This window comes from Bos javanicus, chromosome X (genome assembly GCF_032452875.1).
Source record: "Bos javanicus breed banteng chromosome X, ARS-OSU_banteng_1.0, whole genome shotgun sequence".
Lineage (NCBI taxonomy): Eukaryota > Metazoa > Chordata > Mammalia > Artiodactyla > Bovidae > Bos > Bos javanicus.
This window is the reverse complement of record NC_083897.1, coordinates 125,133,277-125,158,553: the sequence shown is the minus strand read 5'-3', so window position 1 is coordinate 125,158,553 and position 25,277 is coordinate 125,133,277. Positions and strand designations below refer to the sequence as shown.

Here is a 25,277-nt window from a genome sequence, read left to right as displayed (position 1 = left end):
GTTGAGACTTAGAAAACCAAGTAAGAGGTGTCCCAGCCAACGAGAGGCCTGTTCTTGCAAGATAAATAGAAGCACTCTATCCTCTTTATCCACAAAGAATCAGACACGAGTGGAGTGACTTAGCATGCACAGCACATCCTCGTCATCCAACCGTTTCTCTTGAGCCAACTAACCTGCGGCAGCCTGGGCCCACGATGTCACCCAAATGCGGGTAGCTCATGGGGGCCACACTAACTCTTCTCAAAATTGACGTAAGAGATTGAATTATGCGGGTTTTCATGATCACTTTCATTTTATCATCATGAAAATGATTTGTAAATACCAATTATGGATGAGATGCGGGGGACAACACATTCTTGACTCAAGGGGTCTGCAATATCATTGGTGACCTAGCAGACAGAATCAAAGATGAATAACAATACAAGAACACAGAATTGTATCATAATCTCTCAAGATGTTAGACTATAAAACATGAACGCATGCCCTTACTGATCACATGGCCTCATCCCTCACTTTATAGATTAGTAAGCAGATGTATTTTTTGTAGCTAAATTTTTTGACGTTTTCTTTCAGACTCTGGTGTTGTTGCTGTTGAGTTTTTGTTTGTTCTTGTTGTTGTGCTTAGAATGGCTTTACCATATCAAGATTATAAAAACATTTATCCATGGTTTCTTCTAGTATTTTTAATATTCAGTGTCTTGTTCAGTCGCTTACTCATGTCCGGCCTTTGCGACCCCATGGACTGCAGCACACCAGGCTTCCCTGTCCGTCACCAACTCTTGGAGTTTGCTCAAACTTGTGTCCATTAAGTCAGTGATGCCATCCAACCGTCTCGTCCTCTGTCATCCCCTTCTCCTGCCCTCAATCTTTCCCAGCATTAGGGTCTTAACATTTAAATTTTTGAGCCATATGCAATTAATTTTGATGTAAGATACAAGGTAAGACTACAGCTTAATTTTTTTTCCAAACTTTAAGCCAGTTGCCCAATGTTATCTTAATATTTCCTTTTGCCATTGATGTGACTTTAATACTCCAGATGTGCATTTAAACATTTTTTTATTTGTCTATTTGCCACATGGGGTCTTAGCTGCAGCATGTGGGATATTTTGTTCTGGTGCGTGGGCTTAGATATCCCACGGTGTGTGGGATCTTAGCTCCTTGATCAGGGATTGAGCCCATGGCCCTGGACGCTGGATCCTTTACCTCTGGACCACCAGGGTGGCCCCCCCATATATGCTTTTACTAAAATTTGCTGTCTCATCCCTTTCACTGATGTGCCGGCACTATGCCATTGAAGCGTTTAGAGATCAAGAAAAAAAAAATCCTCCCCTTGTTACTTTTTCTTTCTGGCTGTTCTCACTGGGGATCTTAACCCAGTCAGATCCAGTGGCTCATTTTTATAAGAGCTATCTGGTCATGTACCCTTTACTATCCAGAGGAGATAACATTTATGGATAGCATAACCCTAATCTTTGTGATAAACCAAAAATGCCTTGCTGTGACCTCTAGCCCTAATAACGATCTATTTCTCTTTATCTTTTTACATCTTCTCTGTGTCTTCCAGGTTCCTGACAAGAAAAACATGTGGCACACTCAGAATAAGAAACTGATGAATTGGGAAAAGTCACTATTCTTGATAGTGTGCACAGAATATAGGGAAATCAGAAACAAGGTTCAGCATTTCAAGGGTTGAGTCTTTACAACCCCAGGCCTAAAATGGCGAGGTGAGGAAACAGTAGAATTCACAAAGAGTGGCCCTGGAGCATCACCTGATGAGAGCCTCATTGGAGGGTTGTAGCCAACCCACAGCCTCAGAGAGGAAGGGAGCCCAGGGGTGCTCTGACCTCTCTCTGCATTGGCCGAACTCAACCAGAAGTGTGCCAGCTAGTGATGAAGTTCATACAACTCAGCCTGCCCAGACACATAGCTGGGTAGGAAGGCATGGAGAGCAGATTCAGAGGGGCAAATAAATGGATAGGAAGCAGCCTGCGAGGTAAGGCGTCATTGACCCCTGCCCATCTACCACCTTCTTCGTTCCCAAGCATTTCATGACAATTTTCTTCCCAAATGTTTCATATTTTTTGTTGCTCTTTTACATGGAAGTTCTATTATGCATCTGGATTAGTTACTGTCTATATGTGAGAAGGAAATGTTTATTTGGAGAAGGAAATGGCAACCCACTCCAGTATTCCTGCCTGGGAAATCCCATGGACAGAGGAGCCTGGCAGGCTACAGTCTATGGGGTCTCAAAGAGTCAGACACATCTTAGCAACCAAACAACAAAATATGTGAGAAAGCTATTAATTTTTATGTATTATTTGCATGTCAAAGTGGTATGATAAGAAGGCATTTAATTTTTGCTTGTGTGAATATCATTTACATGGTATGTGACCTGAGGAGAGTCCAGTATCTTTTCTGCATTAATTCCATTATTTGTAAAAAAAAAAAAAAAAAAAAATTGAAGGCTAAGAAGATGTTTCTTCGTTCTTTTTAGTAGTCAATGAAATAATACATATTATGCAGTTAGAACAGTCCAGTTCAAAATAAACTCCCAGTAAAGATCATTTATTATTGTATCTAGTAGTTTTTCAGCTGACCTAGGGCACTGCTTGCTTTTCAATCCAGTAGATATCACTGATGGTTAGCAACTGGTTTTCCTGTGGCACTCTTGGCAATTTTCAAATTCTCTCTGGATCGACTAGGTGGACTTTTAAACATAACCACCGATATTTTGACTCTACCCCCTAAAAGGCCCAGTAATCACTTCAGAAGGGAATGAGTCTCCCAGAAACCCCACTTTGAGAAACGGTTTTACCTGACCCTGGACTGCGAGTATAGCTGCCCTCATTTCACCCAAGTGAGAGAACCAAGTCTGCCCCTGCTTAGAAACCAGAATCCCTTTCAGCTGAGCCTAAGAGAGAACAAGGGAAATGTAGACACGTCTCAAAGATACCTGTAGAATGACGGTTCTCAGTCAGGGGCAGGGGCTGTATTACAATGTCTAGAGACATCTGTGATTGTCGAGGGGCAGTGTGGCTGGCATCTCGTGGGCTGAAGTCAGGGTTGCTGCTCAGCCTCTTACAATGCCACAAAGATGTAGCTCACCAGAAATGGCAGGAGTGCGCCAGTTGAGAAACTTCTAGAAAAAAACATCAGCCAGCCAAGTTGCTTGAATTTAGACATGAGGTTTCCCTGACTGTGGTGGTAGAAATAAAAGGAACCTGCTGCTTCTGCAAACCTCATGTCTGAGATGGCATAAATAGTCACACTCCTCCCCCTACCCCCTAACCAGTCTTTGCACTTAGAAAGTTCACGACTGGCAGCCTGGAGTCTCCATGACTTAGGTAGGTCTTCCACAGCTCATCTCTTCACCTCAGAAGACTCCAGACCTGGACTCACTCCATGCAGCAAAGAAAGGTATTTTAAACATTGGGAAGAACTCAGATCATTTAAGTACCTAGATCTGTGAGCCATTCTCAGAGAGAAGGGGAGAGAGGGGAAGGGACCCAAATCATATGCAAAAAATTTTTTTTTAGAATCTGAAGAAGAGTTTTGGTAGTCTCAAATGTCACTTCTTTGAAGATAAAGTCAGACTTTTACAATAATGCTGGAAATGGTTTTATGGAGTGTGTCTCTCGTCTGTATATTTGGGCTTGATACTTGGACTTGAGGAAGTAAATACTATTAATAAGTGTTTTCAACAGCGTATATTAAAGCAGCCTTTCCAGCACAATTTGAAGCATCAATCCTTTGCTGTCTTTGCAAGGTAAAGTTTGGTGTTTTCTGTTTATCTTAGTTGATGCTACTGGGTCCATCTCAGGCTGATCTTGACACCTCTCATGTTCTGCTCTCTTCAACCAGACCTCTCTGTTTCATTTTGGAAGAAGACTGAAAATGGTAAGGACAGCTAAGAGATCCCTAAAAAGTGTTATTTGTCCTTTTTTGTGGAAGAACTGAAACTGGCTAGCAAGAGAGATGTTTAAGTTATCTGTACTTCAGTTATTTACTGAGGAAAACTTTCATGATCTTTCATAACCAAGATTAATCATGGGGGTATTGTGTAATTTCAATTAATTAAGATTAATCAATACTTGCTGTGTTCTCATTCCTATGGACTTCCCTGGTGGCTCAGGTGGTAGTAATTTCAATTAATTAAGATTAATTAAGATTAATCAATACTTGCTGTGTTCTCCTTCCTATAAGAATTAATGCATCCTGCCCTGAGGAGGAGCAAATGTTTGAATTGGGGAAATAGCTTCTATGGGTCTAACTTTTTTCACCCCACGTTTTTGGTTTTGAAAGTTAGTTGTACACTCGTATCCAACTCTTTGTGGTCCCATGGACTGTAGCCTGCCGGGCTCCTCCATCCTTGGAATTCTTCAGGCAAGAGTACTAGAGTGGGTTGCCATTTCCTTTTCCAGGGGATCTTCCTGACCCAGGGATTGAACCCAGGTCTCCTGCATTGCAGGCAGATTCTTTACCAACTGAGCCACTAGGGAAGCCCTCGTTTCGGGCTTTATTACCATACAAGTTACTGAGGTTCCTTTGTGTTTTTCTAGCATTTGGTGGTGTCTAAACGAGTATGCAGGGGAGGGAGTGGGCAGGATGCATAGGACTAGAAATACAGGGAGCCTGGGCTCCCATGCAGTCCAAGAAAACCAGAACCGGACAGTAGATAAAGCTGTAAAAACAGATATTGTTCAGGAACTGTTGCAATCGGGGAAATGAGACTGTAGTATAGGACTGGGATCAGTTCCAAATAGTGCAGAGGCATGTGGGATTTATAGTCCAGGAGCAGAGTGGAGGTCAGCGGGTGGAAAATTACTAAGAGGAAACATCAGGGGTGGCAGGGCGTGGGGTGGTTCTGACTCGACCCACCTGACAGGGTTCTTGCTGAAAGCAGGCCAGGAAGATGGACTGTTCCCTGGGGGGTCATAGAGATGGGGTATTTGATCAGATAGCAAGGATAATGAAACTGTGGTGAGGGGCTCTTCCTAAACCAACCTGACAGGATCCTTGTGAAAAATGGCCACATGAACACAAAAGCCCAAATATCAAGGCTGAGTCAGAGGAGCTTGACTAAAGTTTAGTCACAGAGAGACTGTCGTGTTCACTATCCCAGTTACTAGTGAGGGATCCTTAGGTTTATCACTTAAGCCCCCTGAAAGTCAGCTTTTTTTTTATACTATAAAATGAACATTACTATGGCTCTCTAGTTGCCTTGCTGGGCCATTGTGGAGGCTCAAATAACAGAATGTATATTTAGATCCTTTGCATGTGGTATGAGTTATTAGGCATGCCACAAAATTCATCAGAAAAAGACACCAGTGACTTCTTGCTGAAATTATTTTGTCACCCCAACTAGACACAATGGAGTACTTGTACCAGGAACCCACTCTGACTTCTAGATTGGAAGGTGGGCTCCCAGGCTCATTTCATGTCTAAGGTCTAATGAAGACTTAACCACAGGACACTGTGTGAAGAGACAGAGAAGCAACAGTGTAGAGTTTCATTTCCTAGAAACTCAGATGTCTGTTTATAGGCAAACTGAGGCCCACATCTGCCTGTGCCCCTTGAGGGATGGCGTGATAGGATTGATGGTAGTAAAGAGAGCTCACATTTATTGACTGCTTACTATAGTGAGCATCGTGCTTAGGGCTGGACGTCTCTGTTTCGATTTCACCCTCTAAGCAGCCTTGTAAGTCATAGATGAGGGAGCCGGGGCTTCAAGAGTCTAAGAACTTCTGGTTTTGGCTGGGCAGCTCGACCCTGGAAGCCGTGGTGGAGACCCCTCTGTTCTACCTAGACCGAGCCCAGCACACACTCCTACTCAGGGCTTCAATGTGGGCTTCAAGTGCGATAATGTAGTCCTTAAGAAAAAAATTGGGATATCTTTTATAAGAAAAAATATGAAAACAGTTTTTTAAAAAACCAGAAAAGGTCAAAAAGCATAGGGAAATTATTCGATCTTATTAATAGTTATAGTTCAGACCCTTTGATATGGAAACTCCACTTCTAGAAACTCTTCTTAAAGAAATGATCAGGGATGTCACAAGCAATTTATGAAGGTAGTCTGTGCAGCATAGCAAAGAGAACATCTCATGTCCAGTGTTGGGAAAGGGTTCATTAATTGTGGTCCTCCAGAGACATTACTTTGCCAACAAAGGTCCGTCTAGTCAAGGCTATGGTTTTTCCAGTAGTCATGTATGGATTTGAAAGTTGGACTGTGAAGAAAGCTGAGCACTGAAGAATTGATGCTTTTGAACTGTGGTGTTGGAGAAGACTCTTGAGAGTCCCTTGGACTGCAAGGAGATCCAACCAGTCCATTCTAAAGGAGATCAGTCCTGGGTGTTCTTTGGAAGGAATGATGCTAAAGCTGAAACTCCAGTACTTTGGCTACCTCATGCGAGGATTTGACTCATTGGAAAAGACTCTGATGCTGGGAAGGATTTGGGGCAGGAGGAAAAGGGGACTACAGAGGATGAGATGTCTGGATGGCATCACCGACTAAATGGACATGAGTTTGAGTGAACTCCGGGAGTTGGTGATGGACAGGGAGGCCTGGCGTGCTGTAATTCATAGGGTCGCAAAGAGTCGGACACGACTGAGCGACTGAACTGACTGACTGACTGACATTAAGTAGCATGTTATATAACCATCAGATCATCTGTTTATTTATTTGTTTAATTTTGGTTTTTTGGCTGTGCTGGTTGACATACAGGATCTTAGTGCCCCAACCAGGAATTGAACCTGTGACCCTGAATTGAGAGCCTGGAGTCTTAACCACTGGACTGCCAGGGAAGTCTCATATTTTTTAAAAGAATACTGAATGACATAAGTACTCATGATAAAATGGTAAACGGAAAAAGCAATCTAGTAGTGAAGTATTGTTTATTCCTGATGTTTTTAATGCACATACTAGATGCTTGCTAAATGGTGGTTCATCTGGAATGACAGTTTGCATAAATAGTTTTTCTCAATAGTTTCTCAATAGTTTTCTCAATAGTTTCACAAAAGAGCCCTGTATTCAAACCATTTTATAGTTGAGAAATCAGAGGCTCATGAGGGAAAGTGATTCACTAATGTCCAAGACAGCTTAGATGACAGAATAAGAACTTAAAATCAAAACTTTACTAGATGAAGCACCTGGCAGTATTGAAGTGCTTCTCACTATTTGAAATAGATACAGGAAGAGGGAGATGAGTGTTAGAGGCAACATGCCAAGATATAACAGTAGTTAAGCGATTTTACAAATAAAAACATTATTCTGCTCTTAGATATAGCACACTCCTTCCTGGCCAAACAAAGCAGTCCATTAACTAAACTAATCAAAACTGATTATTTAAAAATAGGGAAAATCATACTAAAATTAAAAGCAATCATTACAGATCAACCAACCAACCAGCGTCTTTGCACCCCAAGAATAGATCATTTTTATATCTCAGAAGTCCCTCAAAGTTTAGGTTGCAATGCAAATAATGGGTGTGGGTCATAGCCAGCCTGCCACCTGTTTTTGTAGAGCCCACAAGCTAAGAGGTTTTTTTAATCTCTTTAAATGATTGAAAAAGTCAAAGGAAGTATACTGCTTTGTGACCCTTAAGAGTTATATTAAATTCAAATTTTTGTGCCCACAATTAGCTTTAGTATTTGCATATTTGTTTATATATTGTCTATAACTGCTTTTGCACTGCAGTGGCAAATTTGAGTAGCTGTGATACAGACTGTATGGCCTGCAAAACAAAATATTTACTGACTGGCTCTTTACCGAAAAAGTTTGCCAAGTTGACAGTTTTCCTTTATGGAAAAAAGAGGGTAGGGTATGAGGTCAAGTAAGATGTAATTTCTTCTGGTCTTTGGTGCCTGTTATGATGCAAAGTAGCTGTTGAATTTCTAATTTATATAAGACTCCTTTATATCGTTTGACTCTTTTATTTTGAAAACTAGGTCTGTTGGGCTAAAATGGGAGAAAGGAAATGATAAAAAGTCTATTTTTTAAGTAAATGGGTTATGTCCTTGTACTTAATCTTTTGGTTGTTATATAATGAAACTTTGATGTCTATGGTAATTACACTTTTCAGAGGTTAGCCTATAATTAGAAATATTTCAAAAATTTGCAAAAAGGGGATATTTGGTCATTGTAAGTCTAGTAGGGAAATTCCCAGTGGAGTCTGGCCTATAAAACAATATCACATCTGTTAAGTTCCATTATTCGCAGACCTTGGTTAGCCACTAGGGTGATATATACAACGCTTATTTAGTTATCAAACAATTCAGTGTCACGGCAACATGACAAAAGTTTACTGAATTCGAATTCAAGGATTTCCCACAATTGCGCCCCACTCCTTGTCTCTTCCTGGTCCCTGTCTCATGATTCTCCAGCCTGCCATCACCTCTGCTTCAACCCAGCCCGTCCACGTGGGGGATCCCCACTGCGCCGTGGTCTGCTTGGCTTTAGTAGCTTGGCTTCAGTGACTCCCTCCACCGGAAATGCATATTCCAACACTTCCTTTTCAACTCAAGCAATGTGGCCTTTTTTTTTTTTTTTTTCCTGCTCTCTCATCTTGAAAATAAATGGGAGGGGTATCTGAGGGCACTGACCTGTGGTCCCTTGAAGGCTGGCATGTCACAGCCCACAGAGGATGCCCAGTATGCTGGCCTTTCAGACAGTCTGTTGGGTAGATGAGCGAAGGAGGGAGCAGATCTTCTCTTAACTGAGTGTAACCGTGAGTGTCCCCTGGCCTCACTCGTTCTCACCTTGAGGTCAATTTCCTTCTGTGAAGAATTTTTCTGTAGGCCTTTCATCCAACCAGATCAGGGGCTATGGAAAATTACATAATAAAGACTGCGAGGGGAATGCAGATGAAATACCGAATGGTGAAGGGTTTTTCCCTGCCACCAGGTAATCACACCTGACTTCTCTGCCTAGAGGACTCTCTCCACCTTCCCCTCTCCCTCGCCCCACCAGCCCCTCCTGCCGGCTGCTCACCGTCTCCCCAAGAGCATCACAGCAATTGGAAGAGATTACCCACCTGCTCCTCCCCACTTATGTGCCCACCTAGAGCTTCTACACCTGCCCGTCCTGCTTGACTTATGGTCTGGTTACCCACCACGGCAGAGCAGATCACCCCCAAACCCACTGGCTCGAAACAACCACTGTCCTCGAGTGTTAGGAGTGGCGGGCCCACAGGTTGACTGGGCTCAGCAAGGTGACTCTGGCGCTGGTGTGTGTTCCCCCTCGCCTTGCAGTCAATGTCAGGGGCTGGGCTCCGCCCACACAGGTCTGGTGCCCAGATGGGCAAGCTCCGCAGCTGCAGGCTGCCCCTGTCTCTGGGTGGTCTCCCCAACATGTCAGCTGTGCTGTCCCCGGGCTTCTTCCAAGGCTGGTGGCTCAGGACTCCAGTTCAGGTGGAGAGAGAGACAGGGAAAGATGGAGCACCGGGTGCCGTGAAAGTCTCCCACCTTGTCTGTCCCTGCCTGGGAAGTTGTGCAGTCCTACTTTGCTGCTGTCCTCCAGACAGTCCCAAAAGCCTGCCCAGCTTCTAAGGAGGTGGGAGATAATTGCATAGTTTGCAGACTCTTATACTAAGGATGGAATTGTTAGGCTCCTTGCTAAAGCCAAATCTCTCCACTAGTGCACTGGGTCACCTGCCTGCTTCCTTCCCTGGGCTCCACGCACCAGCATTCTCCCATCTCTCCTGCATTGTCATTGGTACTATTATTAATGATGGGGTTTTTGGAAAAAAGTTTTTTTCCCTCTCACCATCATTACAATGTACCGTTATTCCTCCCATCCTCAAATAAATCCTCTTGACCCTCTTGGCCCTGGGAACTACCGCCAGCATCTTTGTTCCCCTTTGCAGGAAGCTTCTCAGAAATGCTGGCTGCCTCCAACCCCTCTTCTCATTTTCTTCCAAGAACTTGAAAGTCCTACTTGATTTGGCTTCACCTTCCAAATCTATCCAAGTATCTGGCTAGTTCTCACCACCTCTACCCCAGCCAGCTGGGGCTTTTGCTTGAATTACCATCATAGCCTCTTGACTGGTCTCCACGCTTCCAACCTCACCCCTCGTTGTCTCTTTCAAGGCAGTAACCAGCATGATCTTTGTAACATGGAAGTCAGACCATGGCACTCTTTGACTTAAAAATTTGCAATGGATCGATCTTCCATTCCTTGTTGGGATGGCTGACAAGTCCCTGTAGGAATCCTCAATGTGGGACTACAGCTCCTCCCTCTTTGAATTCATCTCCTTTTACTCTCTATTCCTCCTTTGTTGCCATTTTTGTGGTGATTCCAGCATGTTTGCATCTGGGGGCCTTGGCATATATTTCTTTATTAGGAAGCTAAAGCTCAGTCTGCCTTTAAATTTATAAATCCATGAACTATGCTAGCATAGCATTACTGGATATGAATGCACACCTAAGAACTATATGATCTGAAAAGTCTCTTTTTTTCTCTCGAGTTGGTCCCACTCAAATCATAAATACCTTTTCATAATATTTGGACATTTTTATTATGAAAACTCCAAATACCACAATATCAAAACATTAGATGACCAAAAATCCTTTAACTGAAAAGGAAATTAACCAAAATGCATGTATATAGCATACCAAGTGCATTTGTTGGAACAATATGAAATAACTGGAAGATGATTGGTTAAAATGGAGTTTGAATCTTGGTTTGAAACTGCTTTTCTGATCCCTGTTTTCTCATCAGCAAAATGGGAATATTTATGTCTTTTAAACTTCATTGTCAGGGCTCAGTGATGTAATATAAACAAAGTATCTTCTTTGGCATCTAAGAACATAATAAATACCTGGTAATTGACCATTATAAAAAAAAAAACACACAAATGACTGTCTGATGACTAGTCAGTGTGAATTCTACATTTTCCATTTTAACAAAAAGGTGATTTACTGAGAGAACAGAACACCTGTGAGTACAAAATCAAACAGTCCCATTTTTACCATAATTAGCTTGCTAATTGAGCATCCAAATTTACCCAGTATATTTGCATGTGTAATCAGCTATGATTCATGACTAAAGCCAGGCCTATTATGGTGAATTATGTTATTTTACAAATCAAATTCCTGAAAGATGTATGTCTTTGGCAATTATTGCAAAAAAAAAATAATGTGGGTTATTTGTATGAAATGAAAAAAACAGACCTCATATCATGCTGAATGAACACTTACATTTAAAAATGGCCTTTAGTTGAAGCGAAGGTCCTAGCTTAATTCTGAAGCCATGTAGTTCCCCATGGTTTGAAAGGGGAAGTTTCCATACTTTGGGAAATTGGGAATAAAGGACTATTTCACATTTTACAATCATCTTCTCAAACATACCTTTTCTGTTTGGAAGCCTGAAAGGTATTATTTCTCATTAACACATTTAAAAGGCTTTGTTCATTGACTCAGTTTTCTTCCTCTCCTGCTTGATCAGAACCCATCTGTGAGTTCCAGGCAGCTGGCGCAGAGAGCCACGAGAAGGCTTGTCCGGCATCCAGCTTGCCTGGGCTGGGACTCAGCGACTGAATACAAGTCAGGGACAGTCCCATCCTGGCTGTGCTTGTTCCCAGGAGAGACAAATGAGTTCTGTGCTCCCACTCAGGTTTCAGGTTCCAGGGGGAAGAACTTCTGAGAAAACAGATTGCATAGGAGTCCTTCTATAGGTCTGCTCCCCAGGGCCTCCCTTGGATACCATCCCCTTTTCTTCTGTGGCTCTTTTCCGATTTCAGACTTTGCTGATGGCTCAGATGGTAAAGTGTCTGCCTACAATGCAGGAGACCCGGGTTCAATCCCTGGGTCAGAAAGATCTGGACAAGGAAATGGCAACCCACTCCAGTATTCTTGCCTGGAAAATCCCATGGACAGAGGATCCTGGTAGACTACAGTCCATGGGGTCACAAAGTGAAAGTGAAGTGAAGTCGCTCAGTCTTGTCTGACTCTTTGTGACCCCGTGGACTATAGCCCACCAGGCTCCTCCTTCCATGGGATTCTCCAGGCGAGAATACTGGAGTGGGTTGACATTTCCTTCTCCAGGGGATCTTCCTGACCCAGGGATTGCACTTAGGTCTCCTGCATTGCAGGCAGACGCTTTAACCTCTGAGCCACTAGGCAAGCCCTAGAGGACAGAGGATCCTGGTAGACTGCAGTCCATGGGATCACAAAGAGTCAGACACAACTAAGCGACTTCACCTTCTTCCTTCCTTCCTTCCTTCCTTGAGAAGACCCCAGCCCTCCTGGTCCCTCCTCACTGCCTTATCAAAAATCTGATCTTTGGAAAGACTTTACTGTTTGTGATCATTGAATGTGAGCCTCCACGGGATTTTAAGAACGTTCAAAGCCTTGGTTTACTTGCCCGATATTTGTCTTGTGCTCACTAGGTGGCAGGCATCATCAGAAATGGTCAAGACAGATAAGGCCACAGCCCCTAGAGTGTTTTACCTCCTAGAGGGAGACATGGGTGAATTAATACCTAGACTTCTGGGAAGGTAAGCCAGGAGAATTGCTGAGGGCCAGCACTGCATGCCAGATCTCCTGGCAGGCAAGTTCTATAGTTTCTGCATCTCAGTGTCCTCATTGTCAGTGAACCTATTTCTTGGGGTGAGGATGAAATAATTGGCTAAAAGCTATTGGTTGAAATTAGTGGCCCATGAGGCAACTTAGAGGTTTACAGGTGATATGATTTCTTTTCATATTTGGCAGACTTGAACTGGATTTGCTTTGAGGTAATTCCATGTGCAAATGGAAGTTTTTGCCCAGACCGGGGCCCTGAAAACTACGACCCATGGACCAAATCTGTCCTGTTACCTGTTTTTGTGAGCTGAGAATTATTTTTTACCACCTTGATTCATAATGTTCTAAGTGGTTATTTAAGTACCCACATTAATAGCTTCAATTATGCTGGGAAAGATTGAGGGCAGACGGAGAAGGGGACGACAGAGGATGAGATGGTTGGATGGCATCACCAATTCAATAAACTTGAGTTTGGGTAAGCTCTGGGAGTTGGTGATGGATAGGGAGGCCTGGCGTGCTGCAGTTCATGGGGTCGCAAAGAGTCAGACACAACTGAGCAACTGAACTGAACTGAGTCTAAAATATTGACTGTCCTGCCCTTTAGAGAAGAAGTTTGCCAACCTCTAGTCTAGACCAGCTCTGTCTACTAGAACTTTGCACAGTGATGGAAAATATTCCGTATCTGTGTGCTTGAATACAGTAACCACGAACCTGAGGTGACTTTGAGCGCTTGAAATATGGTTAGTGTGACTGAGAGACTGAATTTGAAAGTTGCACTTCATTTTATTTCATTTAAATAGAAACAGCTACACGTGACCAGTGGCCATCACATTGGCCAGAGCAGCTTTAGACCACTTAAGTCTGAAGATTCTGTATTCCCTCAGTGTTCTTGTCTCTCAATTTAATCAACTTCCCAGAGGCTGTCTGAGTCAAGAAGAAGGCAGCACTCCTAATCAGATTTTGGGGGCCCTGGGCTGGCTTTCACTGTCTTCTAGAAAATGCTTAATGGAAAGTGCTAGAAAAATGTGTGTGAACATACACTTACTTCCTCTTAAAGCTGTATCCATGACATCTGCTATTGTTTGGGGTAAGGCAGTTGGCTTTTTCAAACCCAGAAGGCCCCAAATTAAGGAAGTCTTAATCATCTTTAGAATTCAGGCTGCAGGCAGTGAAAACCTCACTTAGCGAAGCTATGTTTCCTTCCATCCATCTTATAGAACTAAAACTAAAGTTAGCTTTCCAGGGCACCCAAAGCTGGTGCTCTGGGACAACCCAGAGGGATAGGATGGGGAGGACGGTGGGAGGAGGGTTCAAGTTGAAGGGGGACACATGTACATCTGTGGCAGATTCATGTTGATGTATGGCAAAAACCATCACAATATTGTAAAGTAATTATCCTCCAATTAAAAAAAAATAAAGTTAGCTTCCCCTCCCCGCTAGGCTAACTTCAGCCCTAGGGCATTTCTTTCATAAAATTGCCTGGAACAGTTAGGAGTTAATCATCACATGTCATCATTAGGAATATTGTCAAGCAATTTCCCCTTAGAGTAAAACTGAAGTTGGCCTTCTGGGAATGTCATGTAAGTATGGTGTATTGCGTATTTCAAAGTTGCTAAGACAGTAGATCTTAAAAGTTCTCATCAGAAGAAAAAAAAACTTGAAACTATGTGTGGTAACTAAACTTACTGTGGTGATCATTTTGCAATATCTCAAATCATTATGTTGTACACCTAACCTACTCCAAGGAGGATTTCTTTTAACTATTTTGCTGTATTTCACTGTTCACTCATTTATGCATTTATTCTTTCATTCATGTATTTTGCAAACATAATCAGCATTAAGTGTGAGACATTGTTTTACATGAGGGCACACAAAACCCTGCTCTCTCGAAGCTAACATTTGCATGCAAAATATATATAAAACAAATAAGCACATAAACCAGAAGCATATAAATGATCCACAGGATTATTTCTGATTGTGCTAAAGACTATGAAAGAAATAAAGCACAGTAGTCTAATACAGAGTACATATACCTCTCTCTGCCACAGTTGACTTATCTGTAAAATGGGGATAATAATAGAGGTCTACAATTCCAGAATCCCTAAACTGAAAGCTTTGTCCTAACTCAGCTGATGGTAAGCACAACTTAATCTGAACTCATTTGGAGATGAATCTTAGACCAGAACCAGATGATCTAGTGTTTGTTGTTTTTGTTCTTGTTTTTTAAATCCCACTTAGAGTGGACAATCCTGTGCTTTATTGCACAAATTTTTATGTGTTTGATTATGAGATGCTGCCCCAGATTCCAGTTGGAGTGTTACATAATATGAGGTACATACATCACATTGCCTTCTAAAATCTGAAAAATTCTGAGTTCCAAAACACATCTAGTTGCAAAGGTTGTGGATAAGGGACCAAAGACCTGTAATGCTGCCCTCATGTGGTTAATATGAAGATGAAATGAGTGAGTTAATATATGTAAAGCACTGCAAACTTTGCCCAACATATGCTAAATGCTATCTAAGTTAATTACTGCTCCTGTCTTTATCACTGTTATTACATGGGAGGGTGTTTAGACAAGTTGCTCAGAGACAGCCTCTCTGGGGATGTGTCATTTAAGCAGACACCCAGGGGATGAGAATGACCTGGCTGTGGGAAGAGGAGGAGAAAGATCATTTCAGGAAGCGGGAACAGCAAGTGCCAAGACTGACTCAAATGCAGAACAGAAAACAGGCCGGATATCTGCCATGTGGTCAAAGAAGGGGAAAAGTGGTTCAAGGTCAGTGTGGTAGGCTAGTGTCAAAACATGCATGATATAAACAATGGCAAAGACTTTGGACTTCATTCAAAACATAATGAGTGATCACTGTAATTGATCTGATTCGTGTTTATAAAGACTGCTCTGATGCTCTTGATGGATGAATTGTAGAGGAGGATGGGAGTCAAGGAGACCAGGTTTGAGTCCAGTGTGATGATAGTCCAGGTGAAACCTCCTGGCAAAGTGGAGTACGGGGTGGGAGCAGACAAGGAGAAAAGTGGACAGGTGCAAGAAAACAGGTAGAAATGGGAGGAAAAGACTTAATAAAATGATAATAAATTAACAAGCTTTAGGCGTGCAAAGATGTGTGAAGAAGCTCTTTGAACTCCTTCTTTAACCATCTTGCAGTAGAGAAAATGCTGAGGGAAAATTTTGCTTATTTATCCCCTATTAAAGGAATTAAGGGAAGTAGGCAGTAGATTTATTAGATATGAGCATGACTGGTTGATTCAGTCAGTTGAGGGGATGAAAGCATTAACTGAGCTGGAAAGCTGTTGTAGAGACCCAGGCTAGATCACCCCATGGATGAACACAGGCGAAATGAAAACCAGTGTTCTGGAGGAAAATACTGATAGAAATTCTGAAACTTGAGAGCGAGTCTATGGTAAACCACCCCCTATGCAAGGCAAGCTCGAGTTAATAGGGTGGTTAGTAAAACTCTTCATTATGTCCCATATTCCCTCTTAAGGTCTTTTTTGCCCAGAGTCCAGGTGTTTCTGATACTAAACATAGATGCCCAAGAATTACCCGTAAGAGTAGGTTCCCACATGTCCCAGTTGGTCTGAGAGAGTCTTTGTGCCTGTAGTCTTGGCATAAATTATTAAAGCCCCTCCCCTTTCATTCCCATGAGTATCCTGTTTGATCAATTGGGGATCACCCAGGTGGTACCCTACTATATTATCCCCTTTCCTAATCTGTGTAATGTAAACCCAATGTGTAGGGAAAATGTTCATCCCCAAGTCATCTTGGAGATGATTTCCAAAAATAGTCCAAGAGGAAAATGGGCTTATAGATAGCAGTGCCAAAATATCAGGAGTTGGGTGACCATAAACAGATCAGTTAATATCGCTGAGCTGTGTCTCAGTCTGCAAAGTGTTTCCCTACTTAGCATATTAAGAAGCTCAGATGTGGTAAAGGACTCTTGTAATGTGTACCAGGTGGGCTTAACAAGCAAATGTTAATTGCACTAAAGGTTTTCTTACCAGATGTAGTTGCATTTCAGACTTTGGCAGCATGTTGACGGCTCTTCCATTGTAACATTATAAGTAACAGGGAATAGGAAAATGCTGCTTCCCCTATCTGAAAAGCGATATAACAAAAGCCAAGATGCTGAAAGCGAAATATGTACGTTTTTATGAACCTCAGTAATTGACAACTACAGTCATGGGGTGGGGGCAGGGATGCTATTTAGACAGTTGAGAACGATAAACCTGAGCTGTTGATTTTTCAAATGGAGCAAGAGAGAGGCAGCAAACGGGAGTTTTAAATTCTGGATCTTGGTGTATTTTAAATGGGTGATTTATTCTTATACTTTCAGGTGTTTCCAATGTGGACATTGAAGAGACAGTTTCCTATCCTTTTTAACATGATCCTAATTTCTGGACTCCTTGGGGCTAGATGGTTTCCTAAAACTCTGCCCTGTGATGTCACTCTGGATGCCCCAAATACCCATGTGATTGTGGACTGCACAGACAAGCATTTGACAGAAATTCCTGGAGGTATTCCTGCCAATGCCACCAACCTTACCCTCACCATTAACCACATAGCAGGCATCTCTCCAGCCTCCTTTCACCGGCTGGACCATCTGGTGGAGATCGATTTCAGATGCAACTGCGTACCTGTTCGACTGGGGCCAAAAGACAACGTGTGCACCAAAAGGCTACAGATTAAACCCAACAGCTTTAGCAAACTCACGTATTTAAAATCTCTTTACCTGGATGGAAACCAGCTTCTAGAAATACCTCAGGATCTTCCTCCCAGCTTACAGCTGCTGAGCCTGGAGGCCAACAACATCTTTTTGATCATGAAGGAGAATCTAACAGAACTGGCCAACCTAGAAATACTCTACCTGGGCCAAAACTGTTACTATCGTAACCCTTGTAATGTTTCATTTACTATCGAAAAAGATGCTTTCCTAAATATGAGAAATTTAAAATTGCTCTCCCTAAAAGATAACAATATCTCAGCTGTCCCCACTGTTTTGCCATCTAGTTTGACAGAACTCTATCTTTACAATAACATCATTACAAAAATCCAAGAAGATGATTTTAATAACCTCAGTCAACTACAAGTTCTTGATCTGAGTGGAAATTGCCCTCGTTGTTATAATGTTCCATTTCCTTGCACACCCTGTGAAAATAATTCTCCCCTACAGATTGATCCAAATGCTTTTGATGCATTGACAGAATTGCAAGTCTTACGTCTACACAGTAACTCTCTACAGCACGTGCCCCAAAGATGGTTTAAAAACATTAACAAACTTAAAGAACTAGATCTTTCCCAAAACTTCTTGGCCAAAGAAATTGGGGATGCCAAATTTTTACATCTTCTTCATAACCTTGTCAACTTGGATCTGTCTTTCAATTATGATCTTCAGGTCTACCATGCAGTTATAAATCTATCAGATGCATTTTCTTCACTGAAAAAATTGAAAGTTTTGCGAATCAAAGGCTATGTCTTTAAAGAGCTGAATAGTTTAAACCTCTTCCCATTACATAATCTTCCCAATCTTGAAGTTCTTGATCTTGGCACTAACTTTATAAAAATTGCTAACCTCAGCATTTTTAACCAATTTAAAACATTGAAATTCATAGATCTTTCAGTGAATAAAATATCACCTTCGGGAGATTCACCTGAAGGTGGTTTCTGCTCTAACAGGAGAACTTCTGTAGAAGGCCATGGGCCCCAGGTCCTTGAAACACTGCATTATTTCAGATATGATGAGTATGCAAGGAGCTGCCGGTCCAAGAGCAAAGAGCCTCCTTCTTTCTTACCTCTTAATGAAGATTGTTATATGTATGGACAGACCTTGGACCTTAGTAGAAATAATATATTTTTTATCAAGCCTTCTGATTTCCAGCATCTTTCTTTCCTCAAATGCCTAAACTTATCAGGAAATAGCATTAGCCAGACGCTTAATGGAAGTGAATTTCAGCCTTTAGTGGAGTTGAAATATTTGGACTTCTCTAACAATCGGCTTGATTTACTCTACTCAACTGCATTTGAGGAGCTGCACAACCTGGAAGTCCTAGATATAAGCAGTAACAGCCATTATTTTCAATCAGAAGGAATTACTCACATGCTAAATTTTACCAAGAACCTCAAGGTTCTGAGGAAACTGATGATGAACTATAATGACATTGCTACCTCCACCAGCAGGACCATGGAGAGTGAATCTCTTCAAATTCTGGAGTTCAGAGGCAACCATTTGGATATTTTATGGAGAGATGGTGATAACAGATACTTAAAATTCTTTAAGAATCTGCTAAACTTAGAAGAGCTAGACATCTCTGAAAATTCTCTGAGTTTCTTACCTTTGGGAGTTTTTGATAGTATGCCTCCAAATCTAAAGACTCTCTCCTTAGCCAAAAATGGGCTCAAGTCTTTCAGTTGGGAAAGACTACAGAGTCTGAAGAATCTAGAAACTTTGGACCTCAGCTTCAACCAGCTGAAGACTGTCCCTGAGAGATTATCCAACTGTTCCCGCAGCCTCAAGAAACTCATACTTAAGAATAATCAAATCAGGTGCCTGACAAAGTATTTTCTCCAAGGTGCTTTCCAGTTGCGACATCTGGACCTCAGCTCAAATAAAATTCAGGTTATCCAAAAGACGAGTTTTCCAGAAAACGTCCTCAACAATCTGAACATTTTGTTTCTGCATCACAATCGATTTCTGTGCAACTGTGATGCTGTGTGGTTTGTCTGGTGGGTTAACCATACCGAGGTGACTATTCCTTACTTGGCCACAGATGTGACTTGCATGGGACCAGGAGCACACAAGGGCCAGAGTGTAGTCTCTCTGGATCTATATACCTGTGAGTTAGATCTGACTAACTTCATCCTGTTCTCACTTTCCATATCAGCAGTTCTCTCTCTGATGATGATCACAATAGCAAACCATCTCTATTTCTGGGATGTGTGGTATAGTTATCATTTCTGTAAAGCCAAAATAAAAGGGTATCGACGTCTGATATCACCCAATTCTTGCTATGATGCTTTCATTGTATATGACACTAAAGACCCAGCAGTGACAGAGTGGGTTTTGGACGAGCTGGTGGCCAAATTGGAAGACCCGAGAGAGAAGTGTTTTAATTTATGTCTTGAGGAAAGGGACTGGTTACCAGGGCAGCCTGTTCTGGAAAATCTTTCCCAGAGCATACAGCTTAGCAAAAAGACAGTGTTTGTGATGACAGACAAGTACGCAAAGACTGAAAATTTTAAGATAGCATTTTACTTATCCCATCAGAGGCTCATGGATGAAAAAGTGGATGTAATCATCTTGATATTCCTTGAGAAGCCCCTTCAGAAGTCCAAGTTTCTCCAACTCCGGAAGAGGCTCTGTGGCAGTTCTGTCCTTGAGTGGCCAACAAACCCACAGGCTCACCCGTACTTCTGGCAGTGTCTGAAAAATGCCCTGGCCACAGACAATCACGTGACCTACAGTCAGGTGTTCAAAGAGACAGCCTAGCCCTTCTTTGCCGAATGTGACTGCTACCAAGGAGAAGCTTGGCTGCCTTGATAGGCTCACCCATGTGTTGCCAGAAGAGCGTTTTAAGATTCTTCAAGCCCTGGGATTGCCCATATTGGAGAGGAGTCACCAATACATGACAAAGGAAGTGGAAAAATGGGATTTATATAAGCATCAAGTCATCTTTCTCAGCTCTCTCTGTCTCCATTTGCACTTGAGTCTTTGTCTTCTGCCCTTGCATAAAATACTGTTGGGAGAAGGGTGGCAAGTAGAGGATGTGGGACTTTGATTCTCCTGTAATTGTGATTATTTCACATACACACAGTCACCAAGAACTGCACTTCTACCCTTAAGAGGCACTGGTATGTATAGAAATAGGGTTAAAAAAAGGCTCAGAGTCTGCTTATATGGCATTAAAATGTACCAGTTAATTAGTGGTAAAAATAAAGACACAGTTAACTCTTCAGCCAATTGACTCAACTATCTAGTGCCCCGTTCTGTGCAGACCATGTGCTGGCCCCCAGCAGGTGGTTGCAGCTCAAGTGCTCCTTGCTCTTTCTCTCCTGGGCCTGTTATTGGGCTCTTTGGGGAAACAGAAACATCTTTGTCATCGATGGATATAGTCTACTTACAAGTGGGAGAAGAATAAAGCACTCTGTATGCAAAGTCATGCTCTTTACTTTTGATGATAATTTACCTGCTTAAATATGGCTCTGGACTAAATGTTTCTCTCCCCCCAGGTTCATATGTTGAAATCCTAATATCCCAATGTGATGGTGTTGGGAGGTGGGGTTTTTAGGAAGTGGTTAGGTCATGAGACTGGAGCCCTCGTGATGGGATTACTGCCTTAGAGGAAGCAGTCAGGGGACTAACTTGCTGTGTTCCCACTGTGTGAGGGTATGGAGAGAGGCTGCCAGTCTATAACACACAAGAGGACCCTCAGCAGAACCAGATCACGTTGGCATTCTGATTTCCTCCAGACTGGCTTCCATGCTTCAGACTTGTGAGAAATAAATGTTTGTTCTTTAAGCCATGCAGTTTGTGATGTTTTGTTACAGCAGCCGATCTAAGACAGATTTTTTTATCTGCATGGCAAAGTACTGTTTCCAAAGAAAAGTTGCCTCATCCAATGATCTTTCAAACTGCTTTATTAACTAATACTGCATACTTGTAATTATCTGAAAACCTGATCCATCAACGTCAGACAGCTTTGATGATAAACTCTAAAGGAGAACCCCAAGAGCATATATTTATTTAGAGTTAGCAAGCAGGGATGACAGTCACATGGATTCCTTTAAATTTGGAGGCTGGGGGAGGAACAGAGGTTTACCACCATTAACACTGAGAAAGCTTGAGTCTTGAACTTTGGCTTCAGTACTCAAAAAAAAAAAAAAAAAAAAAAACACCAGAAAGAACCAAGATGTTCTGAAGACACATACTTTCTAAGTGTGTATAAATTTGCATGAGTCCAAAGTCTGAAATGTGACCTGTTTGTTTTTATTTCATGAAAAAAGTTACCTACAGAGGTGTCTGTGCCCTTTAGAAGATAGCTTCAAATCCCAGACTTCAAATTATCTGGGAGATAACTGTGTTTTCTTCATATATGGAAAAGACAAAGGTTTTACTCTGAGGATGGCTATATGTATTATTTCCAAAGGACATGTAATCAATAAGGGTCACAAACTCCCAAATTAATCTCTGGAATCCACAGAGCCAACGATCTGAGCCTCAGTAAGCTAGATTGTACTTCATAGGTGCCTATGTGAAAACAAAGATAACGTCATAAAAATTGGCTGTTGGCATCATAAATTTCTTCTATTAAAACACATAACTATACAAGGTTTAAGTTATTTTGGTGATTTATAAACCATGAAGCACTTGAAGACAAACATCTTCTGAAATGAATCAAGAGGAAGGGAAACTGACAACAACACAACTCAGAAACCACAGCATATTTCAACACGAGGTTGTGCACAGTGGTTTGTTGTAGGAAATGACCCAAAGCACAGTAACAGATGGTTTTCATTTTAATTCCTTTGTATCTTGACAAGTCACTCTTAATCTCCTGAGGGTCCTCTGTGGAGTCCTGTACCATTAGAGCCATTCATAGATGGCTTGGATCGAAAGCCAACAACTCAGGCCACCAGGAAAACATGACTGCTAGGTCCCCTGCCAAGCTCTGAGTGGGGAAGAGACTCCGGATTGTCCATGAATCCCATGCTACCATGAAGGGGTTCCCAACCTCTTCCAGCCCTGAACCTGTCCTTCTTCCTCAGATAGAGACTGTACCTTAGCACGACTTGGACATTCGTAGGATCCAAGCCAAGAGAGGCATTGGGCAGGTAAGCGTTATGGCTGTGAAAAAGGCGAAACACAGAGCTGCAGTTCATAGAGCAGAGAAAGTCTGAGTCTGACTGCAACCCCACGGCTAAGTCAGGGTCTCTTAAGGTCTCTTGGCCCATCCTCACGTCTGCTCCCAGCTCTGTCCAAACAGTCTTAGGTCCAGCTGATCTCTTACATGTAGTCAGGGAGTACAGACTACATGAGAGGGGCCGCAGTGATGTAACAGTCTGGGCGTCTTGTCTTGTTCCCGAGGAAGCTGACGGGGACAGCAAGGATGCACACACCTCTTTTTCAGGAGGCTGTCCCTGCCCCCCCCCCCGCCCCCGCTATAAAACACGCTTTTTGTTGGCCTCTCGTGGTCCTCACCAAGGGGATCCAGCTTGTATCTCCTGTAAGGTATTGATGACCCTGTTTTACAATGGGGGGTGGGGACAAGGTTTGATTTGCCCTCCACCTCTTCTGCACACACTCAAGTGGACAGAGAACCCTGGCCGTGGGGCAGATTGACCAGCTGGGTGGTGGGATGCCGGACCTCAGGAGCAGTTGGTAGTGGGAGACGAGGCCCCTCTGCTGGAAGTCTGAACCCTTGAGCCTGAGAAGCTCTGGGAATTCCTTGTCTCTCTGGAAATACAAATATCAGTGTGGGAAGAAAATGACCAAAGAACGTGATTAAAGGTGACTCCAAAGGAGATGTTCTCTGGAGAACATGAGGCCTGAAAATGAATCCATGTCACTGAGTTAATGTAACGGAGGCAAACATGAGATGCACCAGCCGACCAACATAGTGAGGGGGGAGGGTCACAAAGAGCAAAAAAGCCCCAAACTCATGAGGAGCTTGTGTGGCAGAAGGGCCATCCATGCTGGTGACAGGGAGATAACAGCAGGGCACTTGCACCCTGTTTGAGGGTTTTATATCTCTTCTTTTGTCTCCCCCTACCTCTCAGTTCCCTTTTCGGCTTTAGGGCCCCCGGCAAGCCTCGTGTCCTGCACAAGAATGAAGAGAAGGAGCCACTGTTGCAGGTGGATTCTTTTGTGGGGAAGCACTGGTTTGGTGTGTCATCCTGGTTTAACACTGGTCTCTTTCCCACACACACAGAGTCAATCCCCACCTGCTTCACTGAGCCTGAGCTTCTGAATTGGCATGGTGAAACTTTCCCTGGCTGACATGGGCCAGACTCTCTGTCACATTCAAATTCATATTCTTTCAACTTATCTCGATTTTCAAGCATGTGGGCTAAGAAACTGGATGAGATCTGGTCCTCTGCCTTCAAGATTACCCTGCTCTTGGGTTGTAAGTATTGACAGTTTCTAATGTGTTTGCCATGACATTTCAGTGGTTGTATTTCTTTGTATAAGCATCCCATCTCCCTCTTGGTGATTTATATTAACAGTTTTGAAAAAGCCCAGACTAATTGAGGAGGTTTGAGTCCCAGTGTCTCACAAGCACCCTCCAGAAACAGTCTGTTAGTTCTGGAGGGTAAGAGGAAGTCCCTGTGGCATTGTGGCAATTTTCAGACATCCCTAGAGCCCACCAGTGGTCACGGTGAGATGGGCAGATGCTTCTGACACAAGAAAACGGTTCTCAGGATCCTGGCTGGTGGCGCCCCTGAAGCAAAGGCCAGAGACAGACAACTAGGACACCATCTTTGTCTTGTATGATACACATGACTGCTTCACCCATCACTGGCCAAGGAGATGCAGCGGGTCAGACATCCCAGAGGCTTTTGCAATAGTGAATTGCATGAGCCATAGAACTTGGTAGGAACATCTCCATGAACCCATATCTGCGGCCCTTTGTCCACGGGGACTGTGCTGCTAAGAAAACTGGCAGGGAGTGGGACGGGGGTGGACTCTTTTGGCAGTTAGAACCATCCTGCTGTCCTGAAGTCACCTTGAAACAGTGGGTAATATCCTGGGCCAGGTCCAAGTGGTGGTCCACCAAGCAGGACCTTGTAATCAGGTGGTATGCACTAAGTGGGCTTCCCTGGTGGTTCAGTGGCTCAGTCTCATAAAGAGTCCACCTCCCAAGCAGCAGACATGGGTTCAATCCCTGATCCTGGAAGATTCCCTGGAGGAGGAAATGGCAACCCACTGGAGTATACTTGCCCAGGAAATCCTATGGATAGAGGAGCCTGGTGGGCTACAGTCCCTGGGGTCGCAAAAGAGTCAGACATGACTTAGCAACTAAACAACAAGAAATGCATTAAATAACAATCTTTTATAGTGCTCATCTCTCTCCCCTGGGTCCTCATTTCCCACCATTTAGTTACCCTTCGATGAAAGTGGAATGGGAAGAATGAACTGTAAAATAATCACCAATTTGCTCTTCCTCTTGAGGGCAGGCCCCCAAGGGAATGACAGGTGAGGAGATAGCAAGAAGGATCTTGGGAAGAAGGGCATAAGATGAAGTCACTGGTACCTGGACAGCGTTATCTAGTGGGGTCTGGAGAGGGAAGTGGAGGGGAAGGAGTCACATTTATAAAGCAGCAAATGCCAAGCTCAGCACCTCATTTATTCCATTAAATCTTCACAGCAGCTCCCTGAAGGTGGTATTAGGGGCTCCATCTTAAAGAGGATGGATTAACTCAGAGATGAAGGTGCGATCAGATGTGTTAAGTCAACTGCCAAGGTCCATGAGGCTGGAAATGGCCCTACCCCAAACTGACCCAGCTGTCCACTCAGACCAGTTGGTTCTCCCAATTTTACAGGGGTGACTTCACTTTCACTTTTCACTTTCATGCATTGGTGAAGGCAATGGCTACCCACTCCAGTGTTCTTGCCTGGAGAATCCCAGGGACGGGGGAGCCTGGTGGGCTGCCATCTATGGGGTCGCACAGAGTCGGACACAACTGAAGCGATTTAGCAGCAGCAGCTGCAGCAGACTCACCCAAGGAGCTTAGATATCATGTGGCT

General features: G+C 43.0%; 1 protein-coding gene across 3 annotated transcripts; it reads left to right on the top strand.

The window, feature by feature from the left end:
• The first annotated feature begins 1,213 nt into the window (after positions 1-1,213).
• TLR7 (toll like receptor 7) lies at positions 1,214-21,050 on the top strand. 3 transcript variants are annotated; one of them, XM_061407862.1, is made up of 3 exons: positions 1,214-3,344; positions 3,797-3,897; positions 16,872-21,050. In XM_061407862.1, the coding sequence occupies exons 2-3, from the start codon at positions 3,895-3,897 to the stop codon at positions 20,019-20,021; spliced, it is 3,153 nt and encodes a 1,050-aa protein (XP_061263846.1). In that variant the 5' UTR covers positions 1,214-3,344; positions 3,797-3,894; the 3' UTR covers positions 20,022-21,050. The 3 variants fall into 3 exon arrangements, with proteins under 3 accessions (XP_061263846.1, XP_061263845.1, XP_061263847.1); XM_061407861.1 differs by having other exon boundaries at positions 1,214-3,417; XM_061407863.1 differs by lacking the exon at positions 3,797-3,897 and adding an exon at positions 3,705-3,766 and having other exon boundaries at positions 1,214-3,417.
• The last annotated feature ends 4,227 nt before the right edge of the window (positions 21,051-25,277 follow it).